This window comes from Barbatula barbatula (genome assembly GCF_947034865.1).
Source record: "Barbatula barbatula genome assembly, chromosome: 1".
Taxonomy (NCBI): domain Eukaryota; kingdom Metazoa; phylum Chordata; class Actinopteri; order Cypriniformes; family Nemacheilidae; genus Barbatula; species Barbatula barbatula.
In genome coordinates this window covers 31,601,889-31,621,317 of record NC_136766.1, presented here as the reverse complement: position 1 = coordinate 31,621,317, position 19,429 = coordinate 31,601,889, and the positions used below count along the sequence as shown (strand labels likewise).

The 19,429-nt window shown below is 38.6% G+C and overlaps 1 protein-coding gene across 4 annotated transcripts in view; it reads left to right on the top strand.

Moving 5' to 3' along the window:
- Positions 1 to 1,300: 1,300 nt before the first annotated feature.
- LOC306903187 (solute carrier family 24 member 2) overlaps positions 1,301 to 19,429 on the top strand; it is a 38,333-nt gene continuing 20,204 nt past the window's right edge. Inside the window, exons 1-4 of one of the 4 annotated variants that reach the window (XM_079472175.1) lie at positions 1,301 to 1,421; positions 2,620 to 3,612; positions 13,835 to 13,873; positions 14,446 to 14,554. In XM_079472175.1, coding sequence (XP_079328301.1) covers positions 2,761 to 3,612; positions 13,835 to 13,873; positions 14,446 to 14,554 — 1,000 coding nt within the window. In that variant the 5' untranslated portion in view covers positions 1,301 to 1,421; positions 2,620 to 2,760. The remainder of the gene's footprint in view (positions 1,422 to 2,619; positions 3,613 to 13,834; positions 13,874 to 14,445; positions 14,555 to 19,429) is intronic. The other 3 variants (XM_079472176.1, XM_079472178.1, XM_079472177.1) reach the window with 3 other exon arrangements.

Below are 19,429 nucleotides of genomic sequence, written 5' to 3'. Positions count from 1 at the left end.
TTGAAATTTTGCATGTAGAAATAAAAAAAGCCTCACGCCTTTGTTCTGACACATTTTTGCCCCATGGTGGCACTGTTGGGCAATTTTACTATAGAACACAATTCACAACATATTTTAATGGGGTATATATATATTTATTTGATCATTTTTATGATATGTGTAAGTTGATAACTGTATTTCTTATGTTTGTATCTTGTACTCATTGATGCTCCCAATGAAAAATTTTATGTTGTCTATGTTAACATTTTTATTGATTTTATGTTGGCCATGTATTGTTTTGGTAACATTGTTCTGATTTTTATTTCAATGCTGATGTAACTGTGTTCTAAATTCTAGCCTTATATATATTTGTAATATATCTATATATATATATATATATATATATATATATAGGCCTATATATATATGTTTTATACAGATTGACCAGTATCTCCTACAGTCCCAAACATGTTTTTTAAATGAAAAATGCACATTTCCAATTATATTATGAATATTGACCGGAAATTTAAATTTTCTTTTGTTTTTGTTTATTCAGAAAGGGCAAATTCAATCTGCTTGTGTGTGTATCTCATGAAACCTTGTCCCCGTATTTTAGTCCCAAAATTAAATATTATACAAATATGATAGATTGCATAAACACTGAATGCTCTTTTCTGTCACATAATTGGAACAAATATTGTATCATGGCAATGATGTTTCATTGCAACAAGCACATTAATGCCTATTTTCATTTAACGTAATGGAAATGTTATAAATAAACATCTGGGCATTGCAGTACTGAGAATGTTGGAGAAATGTACTTTGTTGTCATCATTTCACAATGCAAAACATCATAAAAATAACCTTTTTGCTAGCCCATTGCTGTAAAAGAAAATGTTAAACATTTTGTTAGTTTGTCTTTTAACTTTTAAAATCAATATCTTGTTCTTTTTCGGTACTATTCTGTGCGAAACAGTCTGTGAAACAATGAAAATGTGTGCACGTGTGGAAATGCCTTTATAATATCATTGTAAACTCATGTTGATGTAAGAGTTCTCCAGTCGGAGTACCTCGCTCCCGTAACCAGGGCAACCCTTTTACCCGGGCCATTGTGACGTTACAGGGCCACTCGGATCCATGCACCTGTGTGAAGACACACGCACGCACGCTCGCTCGCACACACACACACAGAGAGAGAGAGAGAGAGAGAGAGAGAGAGAGAGAGAGAGCGCTCTAGTGGTGAGTCAGATCAGTGGTTCTCGCTATAGGTGATGTCTGGGGAAAAAGCATCATAGAGGTGGGCTCTCGGAGCTCCGCCCCTAAGTAACATCAGCACCAACATCACCATCCTCATCCACATCACAGGGCATAAGAGAGGACGCACGCGGACTGCCAACCTGCTGCACGCGCCCTGCCGTCGCGTTCATGCATCACCTCTGAATGTAAGTATTTCGTGTCAAATATTCAAGTTGATCAACGCGTTTGCTTGGCTATCCTTATTCAACACGTCGGAATTGGTCCGTTACACATGATGCGTTATTAGTGATGAGTGCACACAACGCTGCGCTGGATCATAACTTACTCTATTATGACTAAACCGTTTACAGTTTTATATTTCGGGATTTATATATCGATTTGTATTTCATCACAAACAGCTCAGAGGTCATAAGAATGACAAGTCTGTTGCATGTCAGACAGGCGGTGAATTTTCAGGTATGACAACCACACTCTTTAATAACAGCATGATAAATGACAGCATTATTAGATGTGACAAACTGAGATTTTACTGCATACGTCAAGAACATGAAATGATGAATATCTGGAGAAGAAAAACAACGCTGCCAGCATGACTAAATGGGTTTCGAGAGAATCGTTTCTTTATATGTGCAGTTATTTACTTGTTTTACTACTTTTGGTTATTTGTCATTGATGAATATTCCCAAGTATTTGCATTCCCAAAATTAATCATGACTAATAACTAAACCAACTTTGGCTTCAAATAAAAGAAAATACTATTACTGAAAATGATAATAATAGGCTTATAATTGTACAGCACTTATAGTGCTGACCTCCTATATACTGGAAATTTGACTGGTTATACATTGCTACCGAGCCTGGAAAAAACACATACATACCTGTATATGAAATAATGTTTCAGAATACAGGACTTGAGCCATAGGAGTCAGGAATAGGCTAGGGTTGATCTAGAGAGATTTTGATCATCGTTATGGGACAGCATTAGGTTTGATTCTGGGATCTTCAGGTGTTCTACAACTAACCCTTGCAAACTGCTTTAGATGTGTCTTTGTGTCGGGTTCTATTCATTGATGTATGTGAATGAATTTTAGCTGCTATTTGTGGTTATGTAAGGCTCATGTTGTGAAACTGCTGCGTCGAGCATGACGGGGTGCAGACGTGCTCTTGACATTGTGCAGTTTCTATGTGACCTTGAAAATGCAGACGCAGCTGAGAGGAAGAGCTAGTCAGCAATCACAGACGCTCACAGATTCACACGTGCACGTACACGCTTTTAATACTTCTTGTGCGTGTGTGGATAGGGAGAGCCGATCTTCGTCCGCTGTGTACTGTGTATGATTAACCCCCCCCCATCTTGGCTGTCTCTGTGATTATTTTTCTCAGGCTAATATGAGGAAGCCTCTGGTGAGCTGAAGGACATCTGGATACAGCTGATTTACTGGACAAGTAGCATGCCCGGTATGCGCTAAGCCCATCCATAGCGTAGTGAGAGAGCGCGTCAACGTCAAAGCCAGGACGTCGGCCATGGCCTCTAACTCAGATGCACTACTGCAGTACCACCAAACTGTCTGCGCCCGCCAGCGCTCCCACTGCACATGGAGAAAGCGTCGGCCTGCAAGAGTACTCGGTCTCCTCATTGCTCTCGTAGCAATAAGCGCAGTGGCCTTTTTGTGGCCCCGGCCTTCTCAATGGGAAGAGCTACAGAGCCACACCCCACACAGGACTCTGCTGTCCACACACCTGGGAAACCTCTCAGAGGACACGCCCGTGGCCATGCGCTCATCCGCGGAGTCGAATGAAAGTCAGGGGGCTTACCCGACTGACCTGTTCAGCCTAGAGGACCGCAGACGGGGTGCGGTGATACTGCACATGTTCGGCATGATGTACATGTTCATCGCCCTTGCAATCGTGTGCGACGAGTTCTTTGTTCCAGCGCTGACAGTCATCACCGAAAAACTCACGATCTCGGACGATGTCGCAGGCGCCACCTTCATGGCGGCCGGGGGCTCGGCTCCCGAGCTCTTCACTTCTGTCATTGGCGTCTTCATTTCCCACAGTAACGTGGGCATCGGGACCATTGTTGGCTCTGCGGTGTTCAACATCCTGTTCGTCATTGGGATGTGCGCCGTGTTCTCTAAAGAGATCCTGAACCTGACGTGGTGGCCTCTGTTCAGGGATGTCTTCTTCTACATCGTCGGCCTCATCATGCTTATTGTTTTCTTCCTGGATAACTACATCACATACTGGGAGAGCATTTGTTTGCTGCTGGCCTACGCTTGCTATGTTGTCTTCATGAAGTTCAATGGAAAAGTAGAGACTCTGGTCAAAAGCGTCATTTACAGAAACCAGGTCGTGGAGGTGGAGGCTCAACCGAAGGTGAGTTAACACCGTCTCTTCCTTTCTCAGAATGTCCAACTTTCATAGACTCTATGGGTTCATTGTGGTCTTGCAAAACATTGGTGACATAACGTCTTATCAACTGTAAGGTTAAAGTGTGCTGTAAATCCAGAACCCATGCACAAGCACAACAGCCGCAAATGCTACTCATGAATGCGCTTCCGAATCAGAAAGCAACAGATTGGACACCCTGCAGTGTCATGGACTTCATGGACACGAACGAATAAAGTCAAGTGTGTCATTTGGGACTGGACCTGTTATTCATATGTTGACAAAACAAACCCGCCAGAAAGCAAGAGAGAAATATGATTAAAATGTAGTGACATGGATTGGTTTGCTGTTGCTATGACAACACCCTAGCTCAAATTAAAGTATAGGAACAAACCAGCAATACTTTAATCGTGAGCTTGTCCCCAGACAGTGTTTAATTGTAGTGACAGTGATAATAACAGCACAGGACATCAAAACAGTCACAGGATTTGGACAAGATGGGTCAGACCGCTTCAGGATAGTATAGTCGGCATGCAGAAGATTTCAGGAGGACCGTGAGCACTCCTATATATTATAAACGCACAGTACCGGACCTCAGTTGGCCCATCAATGTTGCCAGGCAACAGGTAGATGTTTTCTTTATAGGACACACAGAGACACTCCTTCCTTTCCGTAAATATAGTTTTACTGCAGCAAATGTTTTGGTTGCTAACGAAGGCACATGCTGTTTAAATGCGCCGCAGCACTCATGCATGAAGCTGCAGTAATCCTGCAGGCTTTATGTCCGGTAATCCATTTGTCTCAGCTACTGGAGCTAGGCCTCCTGTAACAACAATCATGATCTAATACCGCAGTTTCACCTCACACCTAATCCCTGAACCCAGAAGCGCTCAGAGCATCTTTAGGCATACTGTAGCTTTTGCACATTCACCGGTGTGCTTCCACAGGCATTTAGTTACTAATTGCTTGTTCCTACCGTAGCAATTTTAAAAACGAACACATTGGGGAATATGTCGCACTTTACATCACATGACTAAACTAGAAAACCGGGCTTTGGTGATTGTCATAGAAAGCTTTAAAGTCCCTCTGCATTACATAATTGTATAACCTAAAACTCACATTTTTAGCATTAAAACAACATATGTAAAAGTTGCCTTAAAATGACTTGGATGTTACTCTACAACTTTGCTTCATTTATTATATGCAGATTCATGAATATGCAAATTAGCCCCACATCATTAATTATAGGTACATAGATGTACCTCGTTCGAGGTGTGAGCGGTGCAATGACTCAAATCTATTAATGTGATTGGTTACAGGGTTATGATGTCATAAACAGAGGCAAGTTCAAACATCATTTTATAACTGTCTTTGGTACACTGCAGTTTTATGGAGAAAATATAATGTTAAGTGTTTTAGCTTTCAAATGATGCATAGTTTGTGATATTTGATTGAATAATATTGTAAAACGGTGTGAAAATGCAGACACAATAAAATATGCCTTTTCCACGGGCCCTGTGCACGTTACTGCAATGTAAGGGGTTAAAAACTTGATCTTCACCACATAGGACTTTAACAGCATTATGCAACAGATTTGTTTATGGATTTTTAAGGTAAATAACTAACCTGGCGGTCATGTTTTCTGTTTTTATTCTATTCTAATATTTGTCAGTTTTATATATCCAGCTGGATTTGTGATAGACATTGATTATGTTCATATTGGTAGCTCATTTGAAGACATCTTTAGTAAAACTGTTCCAACCAAATGTAACTTGGCACATAAAATAATCCAAAACTATTTTCCGTTTTCTGCATTTGGCAGTATGGCCTATATTCCTGAAAATAAATAGCTCCTCACGTCCTAGTTAAAATATACAGACAGGTGATGCTACAGAAAAAGTTTTCTACTCTAAAATAATATCAGGCTTGTCGATCAAGATTGTTGTCAGCAAAAAAAAAACGATTTGATTTGCTTCCGCAGCGTTCATGGACAGCGTGGATCCGTAATCGTTCCATTTGAACACTCTGCACTATTTTTTTGCCACCTGTACATTTAACCCTGGAAAATGCACAAATTCAGCAAACTGGATTTTGGATCAATGCTGAAATTATTGCAAACGGTATTTTTGTAGCTCTTACGCAGTCGTTCTCACTTTGATGAGCACGCATCGCACTTGACCGCCCACATCAAGTGGAAAGGGGCCAGATAGTATAGCTGCTATGGGGCCCTGCTCCTGGTGTATGGTCTTGTGTACAACGGACCAGATTTGTGAAATCAGACTGTCAGTGGTAGTGACATTTACCAGAATTCTGAGATTTAGGAGTGATAAAGCATGACATCCACAACAACCAAAAAGAAACATGAGTTGTGACAGGCAAGAGAATTGTTGTTAAACTGGAGCTCAGAGTGGGCCGTATCACACCAGTGGGGGATTGTGGAGTCATGTTCCTTACGTCATTCTATGCACAGGGGATTAAACAATGTCGAGTGTGGATGAAGCTCTGCCGGGATAAGCTGAACAAATTGTGTCCTGTTTAAAGAAAGAAAATGTTATGCTCCTCTGAGCATATTGACAACCTCGGCCTGGATCAGGTGACTTAATTCAGATATCAGATGGTGCCTATTGAAGGCTTAACTTCAGCGGGCAGGAATCGCACGGGGTTGAAAAGGTTAATTTGGAGTGGGGAGAACCACTGGCTGTTTATTCCAGTGATGGTATATTAAAGTGTCAAAAAACAGAATGCAAGCAAACTCTGCGGCCGTGTTTCGGTCATCTCTGGGCTTGTTTGAGTCGTACAAGATGAAAGTTCCATTGACTTGAATGGGGAAGCCAGATATGTCTAAAATTGAATAATTTTTAAATTAATTATAATTTCATTAATGATAGGTTTATTTTACTGGAAGGTGGAATTTTTCTTGTTGTTAGATCAACCGCATTTCGCCCACTAGTCATCGCAGTGCAGCATCTTGTTAATATCTTTCATTTTTTCTATCTCAGCGCCTCGCTAGTTAAGACTGACATGTCAAAGATGGCTGTCACTGTCTTTCTTTAACCCTAATTGCTTTAAAATCAGACAGGTCTCTATGGTGATATGAAGTGAGGTGAAGCATATTGCTGGTGATTCACGTAGGGAAGATGAATGCACGGGCCACAGGGTTTGCAATGCACAAAAAACACCAACCTGTTTATACCATTCTCTTCACAGCAGTGTAAAATATAACTCAGGGCCTGATTTGAGCAATAACTATTTAGGTATTAACAAGCTTGCTCAAAGAAAGTATTTAAAAGAAAAAGGTATTTTTCTATTTTGTGATAGTTATGTAAGTATTATTCTATCTAGATTATTCTATCTATATTTTCTATATTTCTTTATCAGCAATTGTAAATATAATAACTTTTGGTTGCACAGCACTAAAGGTCTTTGCACATACAGTCCGATTTTTATTTGGCGCTCTTTGTACTGTGTCTGAATGGTCAAAATGCCCCTTAAATGCTTGCTACGGATGCAAAAAACGCAGAAAATCAATTCCAGTCCGAATTATTTTAGGACGGACGAAAATATCGCTGGAAATTTGATTGACAGAACATGAGGTCGTATTTTTTTTAATCGTACGAAAATTTCAGACGCAAATTTCGGACTTAATGTGCAATGGCCTTAAGTCATTATCTTTGCTAATGCAATACTCTACCCGTAGGGTAACAGGAAGAGTCGGTTCTGGTAAAGGTGAATGACTGTGTTCAGTCTCTATGTTCAGCGGGTATTTAGACTCCTCTGCATTGCACGGGTTTAGCTAAAGCATCTTTATCTGCACAATTTGTTCTCTGCAAGGATTTAGTTTTAACTTGTGACAAGATATATCAATGAGTTGTGGAGGTATGAGCTCTGAAAGCTTAAACTAAATCAGGATTTATCTTGACCACATAAATAAAATATGGACAGATATTGTAGTGGCTGGGGGGGATGGCGGTCCAATGCCAAAATATTTCCTCAATGTTTATACCAGTACAATATTCTCTATGTTCCGAAACTGCTTGTCAGCTGCATGCTGCTTAATCAGGATGAGTTTTTGCATTATTAACAGCTTGGCAGAGCGCAACAAAATGGAACAGAAGGTACTTTTACATCTAGGCATCATTGCCTACATAAACATTCAACATGCTTGTCCATGCTGTATGTAAATATGTAAATATGATGCAGAGCCCAGATATATCTGAGCTGGTGTAAAGCTTATCCTTATCAGATACACAACACACAAAGTCCAGCTCTAAAACGATTCCTGGCAATTTTATATATATATTTTTAGATTTTTTACATTTTAAATATAACTCACTAGAGACACTTTGTCTTGTTGTGGTAATTGCAGGACAATCTGTCATTTTGTCTCTACTGTTTGTTCTATACTGGGTTTCCTTTAAAGAGGATTTGCAACAAAATTAAAAACTGTGAGAAGTTATGTAGACATAAAAATTTGAATTGAATTGAACTTTGCCTACAGTGGTAAAATTAGAAACATACTTATTCAAATAAAAACTAAATGTGAGTCACCATACAATCAAAACCAACAATTCTTATTTGAGTGAATATTGCAGAGTTTATTATACATATTATTATTATTTATTTAATGAATGCACCTTATCATTTTGTCAAAAACAATGGTGTTTTTCTCAGCGGGTGGGACTACAGTATATGGACTTTCCTATGGTCAGGGTTTTAACTTCCAGTGATCCAATTCCTGAAGGACAAAACAAAGTAAATAAATTTCCTCATTCCACATGCCGTTTCACTTGGATATAAATTACAATATGGGAAAAACACTTTCGGTAAATTGTTTAATGCCGATTTATAATAAGGAAAACATGGCTATGAAACAACCAAATCTTGGTTTCAAAGATGTCAGACATGATTTTTTAAAATACTTGCATTAACAAATTTCCTTTCTAGGAATTTAAGACAACATCTGACATGTTTAAAAGCATTAAAGGAATTTCAACCTACATTTTGTTCACCCCTGTCATCCAAGATGTTTATGTATTCTTCCAGGATTATTCGCCATATAGTGGACTTTAATGGACTCCAAACGGTCACAATAACAGTTTCAGTGAAGCTTCAAGCAGCTTTAAACGATACCAGACGATGATTACGGGTCTTTTCAAGCGAAACGATCCGTCATTTTCTAAAAAAACTAAAAATGTATACATTCATTCAAAAATGTATAAGCTTGTGAACAATTACTTTAATTCATTTCCAAACATTTACGGACAATTTAACACATTTTTCAATACACAACCTTAACATCTTATTACTGTCAATTCTGAAGCATGTTGGGCTAAAAAGGAAAAAAACAAGATCCCTAATGAAGTGTTTATTCACAACACATTATAAGACATTAATGAAATATATTTTTGTAGCTGTAAAACTACCTGTATCTGTAATAACAATTTATGGAGAAATATAGAAATCTGTTATCCGGTAGCTATTTGAAAGGTCCTCGCAGGTGTGATACTACAAGCTCAATATTAATATTATCTGTTTGTACATTGTCCTTTTGCGGAGGATGGAAGCATCAAGGACAACTTTTATAATGTTAAAGTTTGTTTTTAATTTAGACTGACCAAAAACAAGCGGACCCGATTCAAACTCCAGGAGGGGTCAAAAAATTCCAATGTATGTAGCACTGTTTTGCACTGTTGCAGAACAGGTTCACAAAAATAGGTTTTAGAACAAATAATGGAGACAAACAGTAAAGAATGAAAGAAAATAGAAAAGCTTCAGTGCTGCAGTGAAAAAGACACAGGGACAAATACTTTCGACACCATTGATGCAAGTTCGATGCAACTCGCTTCTCTTCTCCACATACCAGATGAGATGGAAAAAGTGAATGATATTTACACTAAATTAGAAACGATAAAAGTGAGTTAGTCCAATATCATTGGTCTTAAAAAGTGGGTGGATCCTATCCGAGCACATACAATGGTTCCGACGCCCATCGGTTGCAAATTTTGGACATAAGCAGTACAAATTGTAATAATTATTAAAAATAACACGTACTGTCCACGTGACAGCAGAATGCTTGACCCTGTAGCCACATTACATGAAGAGTATCTGCCGTGTAGGTGTGTGTGTTGCTGATATCAGTGCCCAGCTGCATCAGAAGGGGGTATGAATGGAAAATGTAAATGTAAGTTAATATGTAATAATCCATATTAATCGCTCTATTAAATAAACATAGATTACTACAACAGACGTTCTGTGAAAGAAACATCCCAGCAGGAATTCACTAGAAACGAGTGTGTTGTATAAACAACCGATTGTGCGGATTTATAGGCCACAATCTATATGAGCTGAATTAACATACAGATACGATTCTTTCGTGAATTCAGCCCACGGAATGAATGAAATGTTTCATTCTTTTGCAACCAATTTCGTGATGGAATCATTGAAGAATTCTTCAACGACAATATGAACAAAGACAAACAATGGTGTCCACTTGTACAGTAGATAAATGAAACATGAACATTGCGTCCTGCTCCGGTTGTCAGACGTGTGCACGTAATTATGTATCTATGTAAGGAGATCTTGCTAGTCTATATTTGGTTTCGAGTAGCGAGGTCACTCGTGACAAGAGCTGAAGGTGAGGAGCCGCGAGACAGAGAGAAATCTGAAGCTCAATCGATCTCAGCTATTTTAAAAGATTAGGGAATTAGCTAATGTAGGCAGTGGAAAAGGGAGGCATTTCCTTACTAAAGCATCATATCATCCCTGTATGGGACGTTTTGGCGGATACAATGGACCCGTTGCTGTCCTACTGTAGATGTTTGTCTTCTGTGTCTGATTATCCGTAACCAAACTACCTGTCGTTTAGAATGACTTTTACTGCTTTAAGGACTTTTAATACATTTTCAGTTTTTTATCCTGGGGGGATTCCCCCCTTACATGAGTAGCATTGGGGGGATTCAACGTTTTTTACATTTCTCGCATTTTAAGAGCTAGACTTGGAGGAATAATTAAAATGAAATTCAAGCCCTGGCGCTTATGGTGTATGTCTACGTTACTGAGCAGATTTAAGCAGGTCTGATTGCAATCAGTTACTGTGATGGGGTCTATAAAAGGCTTATTATCATTATGACCGAATTTACTCCGTAGATGTCCATTCAGCAGCATGTGCTCATAATCACAAACATATCCAGCTCTGTTTGTAGATCATAACCGCAGTTCTGCCTTTGGACAATGTCAATGTATGGTGCCCCGATCATACCTGATCACTGTGCATAGTGTTTGTTTCCATAAATCTTTTAGCAATTACATGTATCTTTTGTATAACCAATGATATGCAAGAAGGTAAATAAATGTATCAGTAATATCATAGGTAATGTTTAAATCATGACCAGAATCTACAGTCTGCCACCTCCAAAATCCCAATTTGACCCTGACGTATACGCCGTCGTATTTATGTAATCTCAAATCTGACAGTCACACATTTCATTGCCCTGATCACGTCTTAAAATGTGTCTGGCTTGTTGCTCTGAGCCGCTTACAGAAAATGAAACTAAGCTGTCCATTTAGTTTAAACCCCTGAGCACAGAAACACTATTTAGTTAGTTAATGGGCCTTTCTATATAAATATTATTTCTAATTAATTTCTAATTTGTTTTGCTTGTTGAAAATTAGCATGAAGCATATTAGCATATGGGGCATTGTTTTTGCAATATGATGAAGGGGCTAAAATCAGAGACGGATTCTCGAAGCCTTGACTTGTCACACAGGGAGTAACACAATGGCTCTGGGTTACTGCGGACCCCTCAGCTCTGGGCTCCTGGCAGTCACGGATTGGTTCAAGTCATTATTTAGTCTTGACTAAAACAGAAAGAAGCCCTAAAGTTTTCAGCTCTGTGGAAACAAATAGATTTCTTTTTACCACCAAATGGAAGGATGGTAATGGATCATGGTTTATAATGGACTTATAGCGCAGGTTGGTTCGCATTAAATCTTAGCAGCTGCTGTTGAGAAAACAACTGTACTGAGACGTGACGTACAGATTGATTTTCTCTCTTTAAAGTGGTCTGCCAGGGGCTCTATGTGCAGCTAAATATAGATTGTCCTTTATTAGCTTCATGACTTAAGATCCACTGGTTTTAGAACCTCAGAACGGTGCGTTCTGACTTCTACAGACATGGACCTTATAGATGCTGCACTCCTGCCGACATTTATATATTGACTGTCCACTTGCTATTGACTGACAGGTAAAATGACCCATCACACTTCGCTGTTTTAAGTGTCTGTGACAAGACTGACGTGTGTACATGGGAACACGTTTCAGTATTTTTTTGGGAAAATTAAATGGGCATGAAAATGTGCAAACCAAGTGAACTGTGATTTGCAGATGTTTACAAATGTGAATGTAAATGTTTTATCATAAGACAAAATTTGGTAACGCTTTAGATTACGGCCCGCATTGAACCGCATAATTAAACAGAATTTACAGCGTAACTAGTTGTAACAATAATGTACCTCTACAGGACACATCTGTTGGTAAAAGGGAACAATATGCAAAGTTTGGGGAATGAAGAAGTCAGGAAATTCTAAAGTATATTTATACGGGAAGTATTTTCAAACTAAAGGGTAACTTTTGAAATATAACGTGGTATGCATGACCTGCAGTATGCTATACAATCTTAGAGTGAACATACATTACATTTTTGTAATTACAATGTTCCCATAAATAAGCTTCTGTGGATATGAATCAAGGACGGGGTTCTTATTTTATCATTATAGCGAACATGAAATATGGGGAAATCATGTTTTCAGTTTTTGCGCAAGCAAAACAGCACGAATGAAGCACGCAGACTGGATTTCAACTGTAAATTTGACTTTTGATTGATTTTAGGATTGTTGGTAACAAATAATTTATTTTAATTATGAGTTATTTGGATGAGTTTGGTTGATGTTGATCTTTTGAGACAATAATCAAGTAGTTCCAGAGCGGTTTGATTTGGATATCTAAAGCGTTACCCAAATTTTGGGGATTTCAGAAAACACACTGTGTGGTCAGAGGTCTGCAAACTTTTTATGAGGTCATAGTACATTCTGTAAGGTCAGAGAACACACAATTGGTTAGGACAAAGCTTAAAACACACTGTGTTAAGTCAGAAGTTATACTACACACTTGGCTCAGAAAACATTCTTGGCAAGGTCAGAACAAACCCTCAATGAGAACAGAGGATAGATATATATATAAGTTGATTCCGTATTCGTTTCTATGGGCTGATATAAGTGGGTCGTCCACCATATTAAAACTAGTGTTGCCAAGTCTTGCCAAGGTTTTTCTCTTTTGAGCTATGTTGTTTTTTTCCTAGGTTAAGAGTGGATGGTTTTTCGTTATTTAGGTGTCTATCTTAAATTATTTTCTGTATGAGGGTAAAGTTCTGTTATTTGGACTATGGACATTAGGCTGGAGACTAATTTTGCTACGCCGATCTGGCAACCCTGCCACTGTGAACACTCTATGAAAACGTATTGTTGTGTAAACATTATATTTGCTTAACTAACACATGACAACAACAAAAGGGAATGCAATTTTTCTGGAATTTAAATCCCTGTGGTTTGCTGTACTATAGCAAACTTTGTGTGACCCCAGTAGACCATGCTTGGCAAATATGTTGACGTGTCGAATGTTGCATCTAGTTATGTATATCTATGAGGACGCAAACTCATTGAGGTCAGTGCACACACTCAATTGTGGCACACACCCAAAGTGAAGATGGTGCACTTTGTAGGCTATATTATCAAGGTTTATTCTTTAAGGTTTTATTTCAAGTATTCAATCGCTACATTTCAAGTTAAGAATGAAATTACAGTGATTGTGTCTTTTGAGGAATAAATGTTCATTTAATAATTGAAAGCCTTTGAAGTGCACAGCCTTCACATTGGGTTCACCTTATGAGTTCAAAATACACACTTTGTGAGTTCATAGTGACACTCTGTGAGGCGAGAACACACTCTGTTTGATCAGAGTCGGTGAGGTCATTGCGCATGCTCTTTGAGGTAAGCGCACGCTCTGCGAATGTCAGTGGATATTTGTTATGTGTATTGTCTATATGGAGTCTGATGTCAGTGTAGTGTCTGCAGTCGTACTGGTCCCGTCTCACTTCACTGTACTGTTATTTCTTCTCCTTCTTTTCTGTTTTCTGTTCATCTTGTGACTGTGAAGCTGAGCCCCAACGGACTGGAAGATGACAGCAAAATGTCGGTAAGTGTTGTCCGTGTGTATGCTGTATATGCAAGTTGTTTTCCATTGTGGTCTGTTGTCTGTGTATCTGTCATTTGAAGCATGGCCCCTGGGTTATCTTTTGTTCTAGATATATCACACCCTTATATATAATATTTTAAAACTAGTAAGTTGCTAAGTCAAGACACACGCTAGTTTCGTCTGCACCAAATAACTCAATCTTTTGATCGGGTTTACGGTTAGTCTCATCACAACACACATCCTCACACACACTCCTGACACCTGCAGAATCATGGGAATGGGCGCTGATTATCCTGATTGCACTGACGAGTTGCCATGGCATCAGCTTTCAGACAGAGTGAACCAGCACTAAAGCTCTAACTTTTAATCAACCTCTAACCCCGCCCCCGCCCTGGTCCCTGACCATCGAAAGGTCAACGTGTCCGGTCTTGCTACAGATCAATCAGCATCTCTCCTCTCGAGATCACAAGTTCTCATCCTGTCTCTATGACGACTGCACTGTCACTAGGAATTCTGTATCGTGCTGTTATTGGCCCGGGGTTCTGATTGACGTTTTTGTTGTCCTTTGACAGACCAAACCCCGGCTCCAGAGAGGAGGAAGCTCCGCCTCGTTACACAACAGCCTAATGAGAAACAGCATCTTTCAGCTAATGATCCACACGCTTGACCCTTTGACTGAAGGTACAACACACAATACACACACAACCGTACAACCATTGAATATGAACACAATCAAATACATTTTTGCATGAAAATGTAAATTTTTACATTTAAATTTTTTGTGTTACACCGCGTCTACACCGGACGCGACCGCCACGATGTGACATGACACCACAAAAGACATTCGAAGCTTATTAGAACCCATTATAATTTGTAATTTCGTCCACACTGGATGCCGAGCGGCACGACGCGACACCCATTAAGAACAAGCAGGATGTCATGTCGTGTCCGGTGTAGATAGGGTGTTATTGTTTAAACAGAATTATGCTGTACAGTAATGCATTTGTGAAAAATAAACTCCTTCAAATACAACGTTATTATTGGTTCCATTTGTCGTAAAGATTTCCCGGTCTTTGTGAGAGAAGTGACTGCAACTATATGTGTTTACTTCAAATTTCTAAATATAATTTCATTTCACACCATTCCCCTCTTCAGCTGAAACATGCATCCCTACCCGGATTAAAGTGATAGTTCATCATTTACTCGCCCTCTTGTAATTTCAAAACCCGTATGACGTTCTTTCTTCCGCAGAACTCAAAAGAAGATATTTCTTAAATGTAAAATGTTGTTGACCGAACAGCGATGACAGCCATTCACTTGCATTGGTTTTAGTCAATGGGTGCCACCGCTGTTCGGTTATCAACATTCTTCAGAATATCTTCTTTTGAGTTCTGTTGAAGAAAGAAAGTCATACAGGTTCGAAATGACAAGAGGCTGAATAAATGATGACAATATTTTCATTTGGGTCAACTATCCTTCCAAGTTCTTATATTTGCTCTTTTTGCCTGCTCGTGTACAGACGTGCTCAAATTTGTTGGTACCTTTCCATCTCGTTGAAATAATGCTTCATTACTCTTGAAGAGTGATGGAATTAAAAGCTAATGTGTCATGTATACTTGCATGCTTTTGGTATGTCATAGAATAAAGCAAAGAAGCTGTGTGGAAAGAGATGAGAAAAGTAGTCACTGTGCTGTTGGGTATCATTGGTATCATCCACACTGAACATGGACCAGAGAAAGCAAAGGATTGAGTTGTCTGAGGAGCTCAGAAAGAAAATAATAGACAAGCATGGTAAAGGTAAAGCCTACAAGACCATCTCCAAGCACCTTGATGTTCCTGTGACAACAGTTGCAAATATTATTAAGAAGTTTAACGTCCATGGAATTGTAGCCGTATTGGCGCCATATTGAACAGAAGGATAGTGCAAATGGTAGAAAAAGAACCAATGATAAGTGCCAAACAGATACAAGCTGAACTCCAAGGTGAAGGTACCTTCACCTCCGTGGCATTTTGAGCAAAAGTGGGCTCCAATTGAAGAAGACCCAGGAGGACTCCACTTTTGAAAGAAAAACATAAAAAAGCCAGACTGGTATTTGCTACAATTCTTATTGACAATCCACAATCCTTCTGTGAGAATGTCCTTTGGACAAATGAGTAAAAACTGGAGCTTTTTGGCAAATCACATCAGCTCATGTTCACAGACGAAAAAAATCAAGCTTTCAAAGAAATGAACGGCATACCTACAGTGAAACAGGGAGGATGCTCGGTTATGTTTTGGGACTGCTTTGGCACAGGGTGCTTTGAATCTGTGCATGGCACAATGAAATCTCAAGACTATCAAGGCATTCTGGAGAGAAACATACTACTGTGTCAGAAAGCTCTGTCTCAGTCACGTGTCATGGGTCCTACAACAGGATAATGACCCAAAACACACTGTTAAAATCACCCAAGAATAGATTAGAACAAAACATTGGACTATTCTGCAGTGAGCTTCTTTGAGTCCTGATCTGAATCCTATCGAACATCTACGGAACGACCTGAAACTTGCAGTCTAGAGGGGGCACCCATCAAAGCTATGACAGCTGGAGCAGTTTGCTCAGGAAGAGTGGGCCAAACTACCTGTTTGCAGGTGCAGAAGTCTCATTGAGAGCTACAAAAAAACTTTTTCTTGCAGTGATCGCCTCTAAAGGTGTTTTAACAAAATATTTGGTTTGGGGTCCCATCATTTTTGTCCATGACATTTTCATTTGTTTTATTATTTATAATATTATGTTGAATACATGAATTCTTAAATATAAGAATTTAAGAGAAAATTATTCATTTTTTGTGGAGGGGTACAAACAAAATCGAGCACGTCTATAACATAAAAATTAGCTAGCCTAACTGCCTGGTGTGTTTTAAAAATATTGAAAAGCACCTCAGGGTTGGCAAAGCCTTAGCGGCTGTTTGGACCTGCAACTGCAAGCTCTCAGGTCTGGGGTGAGGGCATCGTTGTGCATGTACAGAAGAACACAATATATACACTATAGGTTATATTGTATGTGTTAAAACACACTGGTATTTACATAACTTCTTTCCTGTGGCTCAGGGGTAAGAACATGGCATTAGTAATGCCAAGGGTCGTGGTTTCCATCCCAGGGATTGCACTTACTTAGAAACAAATGTATAGTGTAATGCAATATAAGTCCCTTTGTGTCTGCCAAATGCATAAATGTAAATGTAAATGTAAAATGTATTTGTGTTGATAATCTGTGCTATTAGTAGGTGACGGTAAGCACGCATTTTCAGGTACAAACCTCTGCTTCCTGTAAAAGCTTGAAAACTTCACTTTTCTAACTGACATTATATAGGAGTTTGGTGTCTGTGATTGCTGGTTTTCATTGATATGTTCCCATTTGTGGCACATTTTTTTATACTTATAGTAGTGACCTTCATGTATGAATGAAAGCCGGTTGTCTGTCAGAACTTTACAGAACTTCTTGGAACCTAGTTATATAGTGTTTGTATATTGTACATTACGTCCGATAGTTAGAAATAGTCATACAAATAGTCCCGTTGCTATGTTATTTGATGATAATATAGATGGTTGCATCTTTCCCTCGTTTTTTCAAAGATCTGTCTCAGATAATCTAATCGGGTAGATGTGACAGACTGTGTTGTCTCTGCTTTTTTATTCGATTAGTCATTAAAGTGTATAGGAGAACTCGGTTACACGATCGTCACGGAAAACAGACGTCATTGGCTGAGGAAGCGGTTTGGATCTGGTGGCTTGTCAGTCATTCAGTGTGTTAAAAAGCTCATTTCTAACAAAGCAGAAGTCGACTTCGGTTCAGTGGAGCCATTTAGCTCTCAGTTTAACACCCTCGTTCTGTTAGAGTCTCTTATTTCTATTGACTGTTTTAATAAACATTGCAATTCAAAGACACTGCATTTACGTTTAACATACACTTTTATACAACATGAGTGATTTTTTCATTGAGGTGCATTCTACAAAGCCATGTTTACAAGTAGGTCTAGAGTTGAAGCCATGGGGAAAGATGAACAACTTAGAATAAAGATTTTATAGAGTAAGATTGATGTGTGTTTTTCAGCTTGATATAGGATAAGAAGGATATTTTAAGTTATTCCATAGGGACCTATAAGAGGTAAAGAAAATACACAATAAAACGTTACTCATGTCTCTTTAAATATGTAAGTGCTAGATATTGTCGATGGCTTGTTTAGTCACTCTTGAGGATGATCACGCCTGTGCTCATGTCATACAAAAGGCACCCAAAGTGTTTAAATCAGACTTACATCACACAATCCTTTGTATGGTATAGCATTATAGCACTAGGGTCTCTATATGTGTACATATGCATACGGTAAGATGTATTTGTATTTATGACTTGGCTCTTTGGAATACTTGGTTCAGAACTTGATACATCGTTCGGATATTTCTGAATAATAACATTTTTCCTTAATTGTATAACTTATTACGAGTGATCTCTTTAGAAAAAAAGAAAGAAAACCACTCACTTTAATAGTTTTAATTTTATTTCAATTTTAAGAAAATTTTTGTATTGCCTATTTTACATTTATTTGTATTTCTTAACTTTATACTACTGTTGGATTTACTGAAAACTAAAGAATATGAAATGTTATTTACATGAGAAATGTTTGTATTGGTTATTGCTGTGGTATTGAGATTTGTATAAAATGTCAAGTGTTAAACTACTACACACATTGTATTGTGACTTCCATATAATCTCAGATGGCTACAATTACCATTTTTAATCATAAAAATATATTTGATATCAGTATCTGCAAATATATAGACCATTCCTAATGTCCAGAAATCTGTAAAGATAAACATGTAAAACATAAGAAACAATGCAATTGATTCATTGTATGCCAGTTGCAAGTCACTCATCACATCCCATTAGATTCATTCAGCACTAATTCTAATGGAATTTTAGCCACAGAGACATGTTTGCATCTTTCTATTCACTACATGGCTTTGCACTAGAGCTAAATCGTTTTTCTGCTTTTTATTTTCATGTCTCTCTCTCTCTCTTTCTGTCTCTCTCTGTCTGTTTCCTCAGAATTCGCTGACTCTGGTGAGTTTTTCTCTAAATGTCGTTGTCATCACAGTCATAGCTTACCACTCCTCCCATGTCAACCCCCCCAAACACACACCAAAACTGAGCCGTGCCTCCCTGTCTGTGGTGATTCCTCTCAGTATTCAGGAATGAATACTGAATACTGTTAGTTCCTTTAGTTTTCATTTGTGGTCTGTCACATTTCATTGTGTGTTTTATTTGCTGCAACCCCAGTCAACAACAGTTTGAGATCCTCTGTGGATCTGTTTTAAGTACCGGCTGAAAAAAACATCTTAAACCGGCTTAATCTGGTGCGTTGGTCTTATCCTGGCCAGACTGCTCTTTATTTGCAGAGATCTTATAAAGCTGTATTAAATTAAATGGTTGAAACCAGAACAGCCAATAAAATGGAGCAATATGGCTCTGCATTAATGACAATTTATGATGTGTTATTTAATGCGAAGATGCTCCAACT